This window comes from Saccopteryx leptura, chromosome 3, assembly GCF_036850995.1.
Source record: "Saccopteryx leptura isolate mSacLep1 chromosome 3, mSacLep1_pri_phased_curated, whole genome shotgun sequence".
Classification (NCBI taxonomy): domain Eukaryota; kingdom Metazoa; phylum Chordata; class Mammalia; order Chiroptera; family Emballonuridae; genus Saccopteryx; species Saccopteryx leptura.
Genome location: NC_089505.1, coordinates 317,992,437 through 317,998,982, shown reverse-complemented (window position 1 = coordinate 317,998,982; position 6,546 = coordinate 317,992,437). Strand labels below are relative to the sequence as shown.

At 44.5% G+C, this 6,546-nt stretch overlaps 1 protein-coding gene across 1 annotated transcript; it reads right to left on the bottom strand.

Moving 5' to 3' along the window:
* Nucleotides 1–829: 829 nt before the first annotated feature.
* Nucleotides 830–5,938, bottom strand: PENK (proenkephalin). The gene is made up of 4 exons (XM_066379024.1): nucleotides 5,732–5,938; nucleotides 5,588–5,644; nucleotides 4,984–5,124; nucleotides 830–1,843 (listed from the first exon to the last, which is right to left on the bottom strand). Exons 3-4 carry the CDS (start codon nucleotides 5,119–5,121, stop codon nucleotides 1,184–1,186), a joined length of 798 nt encoding a protein of 265 aa, XP_066235121.1. The 5' UTR covers nucleotides 5,122–5,124; nucleotides 5,588–5,644; nucleotides 5,732–5,938; the 3' UTR covers nucleotides 830–1,183.
* Nucleotides 5,939–6,546: the final 608 nt, after the last annotated feature.

Below are 6,546 nucleotides of genomic sequence, written 5' to 3'. Positions count from 1 at the left end.
ATAAAATATTTAGTGGTTAGTTTAGCTGCAGGTAGTTTCAATTAGAAAAAGGAAAGAAAATCATTATCTGTACCTGAATGTTCTCCTCTGTGATTTAATTTTTATGTGAAGAGATTTTTGCCTTATAAACATCCATCATACCTTTCCCATTGACCTGGTTACTAAATCTCATCATCCATTACTTTGCTCATTCATATATTCATTAATTAGATATTGGAACGCCCGCTGTGGTTGTGGTGTAAGGGTGTATAATACTGAACAATATATAGTCCCGAGTTCTCCCAATTCTTGGCGGTGACATGGATGAGAGATAGGGAATCAGAGTATGGAGAGCATTGCTGGAGAGCAAGCAGTTTGGGTCTGAATTCTTTTACTATCCTTCAACTGCTGGGCAAGCTTGGGACAACTACTTAACCTTTCTGGGCTTCACCTTTATTCAAATGGAGCTAAATTCTCTCTAATTTTTTATTAACTTCTCTAATACTTTGCTGAAGAAAAGAGACATACACATCTGGATATAAATGCACATTTTCTTATATGCGAGGGCATAGCTAGTTTCTTTATTAGGCTTTGGTTTCTTTCCTGTGTCTGATTTCCAGGAATCAGAGTGGAAATACATTTTATTTTGCTCTAATGTGTTTACCCACCTAAGATTTTATGTGTAAGAAATGAAATGAAAACTGTTTTTGCAGCCACACTCACAGGAGGAGATGGAGGCCAGTGGTGACTCTGTCGAAAGCAGATGGTTTCACTATCTCTGCATTCAGGATTTATTGTTGAAACCCAAAGGTCAATAAGGGCCTTGGAGAAGAAGAAACTTGCAAAAATGTTATGCAGTTGGGGTAATGAGTTTATTATAGCCATAAACAAGTAAGCATTTATTGGCATTTTGTCAAACATGAAGGACAAGGTGACAAAAGCTATTTTAGCCTGAAAACAAGACAGCTGCAATAGACCACTACTTAGCGTACAGACTCTCAAAAGATCACAGAACCTGAAGTGAGAACTTTCAGGTTGTATAGTTAGTTATTTAGACAATAAAGTCAACTATACAATGCAAGCAATATATGGCCAAAAAACAAAACAAAACAAAACCAAAACCCCCCATGATTGGCGAGGCAGTCTCTCCCTGGGGGATAGCGGAAGGCTTGCGGGGGCCTGGGATCACTGCTGAGAAAGGGGATTAAAACCTCATAAACCCTCCATATCTTTTCTCCATTTCGGGAACCTCTTTTGAGTAGCTTTCTCCATCTTCATTGGCGGGCAGAGAATCAGCAAAGCGCTTCAAGAAGCCTCCATACCTTTTCTGGTAGTCCATCCACCACTCCGGGCGACCCACTCGTCTCATGAAGCCCCCATATCGCTTCTGCAGCTCTTTGGCTTCATCTTCCAGTTGAGGGCTTCTCTTTAAGCCCCTCATAAAGCCCCCGTATCTCTTGCTCACTTCTTCATCACTGCCCTCTTGGTGGTGGCTGCTCTCTAGGGGGTCTCCTGTTCCTAGAAGCTTTTTCAGCGGGTCTGAGGAATTGCCCAGGGTGTCATCCTCATCTGCATCCTTCTTCATGAAGCCCCCATATCTCTTGGCAAGGATTTCACCTCCATTTGCCCCTTCTTCTGGCTCCAGAGGATAAAGCTCATCCATTTTCTTCATGAAGCCTCCATACCTTTTCATGAAACCCCCATACTTCTTGGCCAGCAAATAGCTCTCCTCCTGTCTGTTGCTTTCTCTGAGGGCACTGGTGCCATCTTGAGGAAGCTCCAGTTTGGGCAGCTGCAGTAGCTCCTTGCAGGCATCCCAGATTTTGAGAGAAGGCAGTTTCCCTTCACATTCCAGTGTGCAAGCCTGGGAAAAGAAGTCAATTTAAGAATAAAAAGAGCGTTTTTCTTCATTTTATTAAGTAAACTAATTTGTGCAGACCACAATATACTGGCTTTGATATGAAAACTCCCATATAATAATCTCCATTTTCTTATTACAACTTTTGTCATACTGAATAGGCAAATCAAAAGAAAATTGATTTAGCAAAAATGTGGAGAATTAATTGAAGCAAATTAGAATTTTTCTTTGAATTTTAACAGATATGTATATTTGTGCCATTTCAATACTGTAAAGCATTTCTTCTATCCTATTCTAAGCTACACTGGCTGCTTAGAATTTCACTGGATAATTTTCCACTGCAGATTTCATTTTGTTTGAGCTTTTCCTAACCAAAAGCAAGAAATTTCTCTTTACCTAATTATGCACCTTACTCCCAAAATCCTTTTATTTTCTTGTCTTACAGATAAAAATCAACATTAATACTATAAGGTTTGTTTGTGTTAATATTTTACCTTCAATAATATTTAATATTCCTGCAAACATTTTCAAACTTAAAGAAAAAAACAATTTCTAAATAAGTTTTTAAAAAGACATTCTAAAATTCAATTTAAATTCTATGAATTATTTAAATTATGACATTGATTTGGTGAAAGAAGATGTTTTGTTTTGTTTTTCTTCCCTTAATTGATTAAAACATATTTAATCATCTTGAACCAAATGTTTATAATTTTGAGATCCAATATGAAATTATACATATGCTAATATTTAGATTATTCATGTTACTTTTTTTAAAATTAAGTTACTGATGTACAGATAAAGTCTTTTTGTCAGTGGAAATCATGTTATCTGACAAAATTGAAATGATCTATATATAACTCCTTTCTTTTTATTATATAATTAAATTCTAAGCATTATAATATTTAGGCTATATGGTCTAATAATCTTGTTAAGATTTTCTTCTATTCAGCAAATCACTTGACTATGCTAAAAAGAGTACTAATATTACATGAAGATGTAATATTTCTGAGCATACAATCCATGTGATATTTTTGAGAATTTCAGGGGTTTTTATTGTCCCCTGAAATCTACATGTATAACTCAGATCAGTGACCCTTGATTTAGAAAAAATGAGTTCTTTCTTGGTATTTTAAAATATATTAGTATATTAAAAATATAAAATGCACATATATTATTTTCACAAACTAAGAAAGCATTTTAGTAATGCAACAGAATTTTTTAGGGTATTTAATCTACTCAATTATTATTTAAGTTTTGTCTTTAAGAAAATCAAATATATGCATATATGGAAACCTAAAGATGATCTAATTAAAGCAATACTGTTTAGTTTTGACATCTGATTAAGAAATCAAAATGTTATTGGAAACTTAAGGTGTTCAGGTGTCAACAATATTTTCATTCTAAAATATAATTTAAGTGACTTCTTTACCAAGTATAGATGTTGAATATTTTGTATACTATTACCAAAATGCTTTTTAATGTAAGGATTTTGTCCGAAACAGATAATGACAAATAATTCAAATAACACATTCCTACTAAAAAAGTGATGTGAATTTATATGCTCTTATATATGTTTAAGCATTTTTTGTTGTGTTATGGTCAAGGTCATATTAGATGGTAAGTTCAGTTTGGACATCATTCAGAGCATGCCTATGTATCTTTGCATTAGCCGCCAACCAAGCACCACTGTCTTTCACGTGGTAGGAGGTCAATAAGTATTTGTTATACTGCTTTTACTACATAATTTTGGCTAGGCAACCTCATTTCTTATATATGTTTTTGCATCCAAGCTAAAATTCCAGAACTGCTGTAATTCTAACAACATAGTCATTAACAAAGCCTTTTGTCACAGAGAAAATAACAACCCAAAATGTAATCTCCCATACAAAACAAATCAGCTAAACAAAAAACATGTTAGAAAGGAAAAAGGTGGATGAAGGCATTATTACCCGTATTTATGAGGCACATTTTTCTTATACTATAGTTTAAACATAAAGCTCCACTATGTGACTTCTCTGTTAGGCCATGTTAGCACATGCACATATCAAATGAGTGAATCGGGTGATTCAAATGAAACAAACAAACTTTAACTTGATTTACGTGCCTTGAATTTTGTAGAATCCTTTCCTTAATTTTTGTCCCTATTTTATGAATCTACATAAGAAAGTTCCTTCAAAGGCTCCAGTGAGGTGCTTAGCTCCTCAGATAAATACACTATTCTCTGATGAGCTGTTGAAGTCATCACAGAATTTCAACAAATTGAGAAAAGCTCAAGTGAATCACAAGGGAGCTAGTTAAAATGAAGCTTCCCAGGTTCCAAATTCCGAGATTCTGATCAGTAGAGTATCAGTGGTGATTCAAGATCACAGACACTGCGATTAGAATAAGAGCTCTTCGGGCTCCCTTACTCCCCTCCCCCAAGAGCCAGTGGAATAGTTTATCCTTGCATTGTTGCTATCTCTGGATACTGGCCATCTCGCTTGTGCCTTTTTCACAGGCAAATCAAACTGTTGCCTTGGTAGGTTTTACAAAAGCACATTCAAGACATGACAGAAGTTGAATTGCAGCGTCACCTGCCCTCAAGACGGTCGCTGATCTCGTTCTCTCCTGTCCACTGCGCTCTGCCTTTGCTCTCCCTGCGTCCCTCCCTCCTTCATCACTTAGCTCTCTCAAGTGAGGATAAGAGCTCCAGGGACGCGAGGTTAAAAGGGCTCGAGAAATGCAATCCTAAAAAAGGCGACGAAATGTAACTAAAAAAAATGACACCATTATCTGTGGGCACGATGTGCGGATGGTTGTGTGTGGAAAGGTCCTTAGTGGGATGTTGGGAGTTAGGGTGACTTAGGACACGTGAGGCGACAGTGCAGTGCTCTCCAAGGTGCTAAAGAGAGCACGTCGCAGGGCATCTGTATCCCCGAGGTTGAAATAAACTTGGTTTGTGTGGGGACATGGCCGTCCTCACTGGCCCCTAGGAAGTCCGGGTCCCGGAAGCTGAGAGCTAGAGCGGGACCTGGGTCGCCGTTTGGGGGAAAAGTCGAGGCAACTGAGGGACCCGAGTTTCGCGCCGCGGCGGTGCGGACCGATAGTGATCTGCAGACGCGCTGCCCCGCGGCCGCTGCCGGCGCGCCCCGCGCACTAACACTCACCAGCAGGTTGAGGTCGGTCGGGCGCGTCAGGCGGTAGCTGCACGCCGCGCAGTCCTGGCTGCACTCCGCTCGCACGGGCGCCAGGAGGCCGGGGCCGAGCACCAGCAGCCAGGTGCAGAGTCTCAGGAGCCGCGCCATGAGCTGCAGGGAGAGAGGGGCGCGCACTCCGACCCTGCCCGGGAGCCAGCGGGGCCCTCGGAGCGACTCTGGCCAGCACGGTCCCAGCGGGGAGTTTGTGGGACCAGGAGAGCCAGAGCTCCCAGGGGCGCGCCGGCCCGGGACGCCGCCCGCCCGCCCGCCCGCCCGAGACCCGGGGGCAGCTCGGATCTCCTCGCGGTTCCCAGGTTGACACTGTCGCCCCGACCCCGGGGCTGCTCGGGACACTCGGCTCTCTTACGGGGCGTCCGCTGCTCCCGAAAGAATTCTAGAGGGAACAGCCAAGACCAAACGCTTGGAAGCGGGAGTCTGGAGAGGCGCTCCCTTGACCCGGGTCACAGACGGGAGGAAAGTTGGGAGCCCCGTGCAGAGAAATGCGGAGTGAAACAGAACAGGCGGGCGGCCCCGCAGGCGCGCAGCCAAGGCGGGTCCCGGCAGGTGCACTCACCTTGTCGCGGTTGGGATGGCGCAGCTCGGTCGGAGAAGCCCAGTCCCAGCCACGCCACTAGAAGGCGGAGGAGAAGAAGGCAGCTGTCAGGGGTCGTGGGCGCCGGGGAGAAGCGGCCAAGGGCTCGCGGAGGCGCCGCCTCACCGTCGCGGTTGCCAGTGTCGCCGCGGGGCCGCCGGCTGGACTGCAGGTCTCAGAGCGCCTGTCTTGTCTCGCTGGGCTGTCCCCGGGGTTGGCGGCGGCTCGAGCCACTTTATAATTAGCCCGCAGCCGAAGGAGGTGAGCGCGCCCCAATCGCCAGCGGGCTGCCGCTGACGCAGGCCCTGCGCCACCCCCGCCGACGCCGTCACGGGAGGGGTCAGTCCCGCAGGTGCGCGCGTGGCTCCCGGCCCCCGGGGGAGGGGGCGGCGTCTGTGGGGGCGCTTGTTGCTCTCTTCGTAGTCGGGTGACAAACCAAGGTAATTAGGAAATTTGGGGAGAGAGAGGGATGAGACCAAGTTCCCACAGTAAAGGCACCGAAACAGCGCTCCCTGGGATATGGGCTCTAGGGAGAGAGTCAAGGTTGGCGTTAGAAGGAGCAGATGGACTGATTTAGATTTCTGGAGTGTACTGGAGACCCTCGGGGCTGGTGAACCGGCCCCTTCCTCGCCTCCTCTTGGGACGTCCTCGTGGGCGCGGTGGCCACTAAGCGCAGCCGTCCCCAAAGTCGTTATTTATTTATCCACCTGTTTGTCCCAGCACTAGACTCCGAGTTCCCTATTGTACCGTCTGACAGCTCAGGCGCATAGTAGGCGCTCAATGGTTAAAGGAAGCAACGACTGAAACTTTATGAGAATCTTAGAATCTAGGAACTGAGCTTTTCCTTTTCGCGTTAGTGAGACCGCTTGCCGAGCGTGGACGCAGTCAAGCCAAAGCTTCCGCAACGGTGTTCCTCAGGGAACTGCGTGCGGTTCCGCCAC

What these genes read in the sequence shown, in the direction of transcription:
- PENK (XM_066379024.1), bottom strand. Translation starts at nt 5,121, where the DNA reads ATGGCGCGGCTCCTGAGACTCTGCACCTGGCTGCTGGTGCTCGGCCCC. An exon ending in CGACCGACCTCAACCTGCTG is followed by an intron (nt 1,844 to 4,983) that starts GTGAGTGTTAGT and finishes TTCTTTTCCCAG; the next exon opens with GCTTGCACACTGGAATGTGA.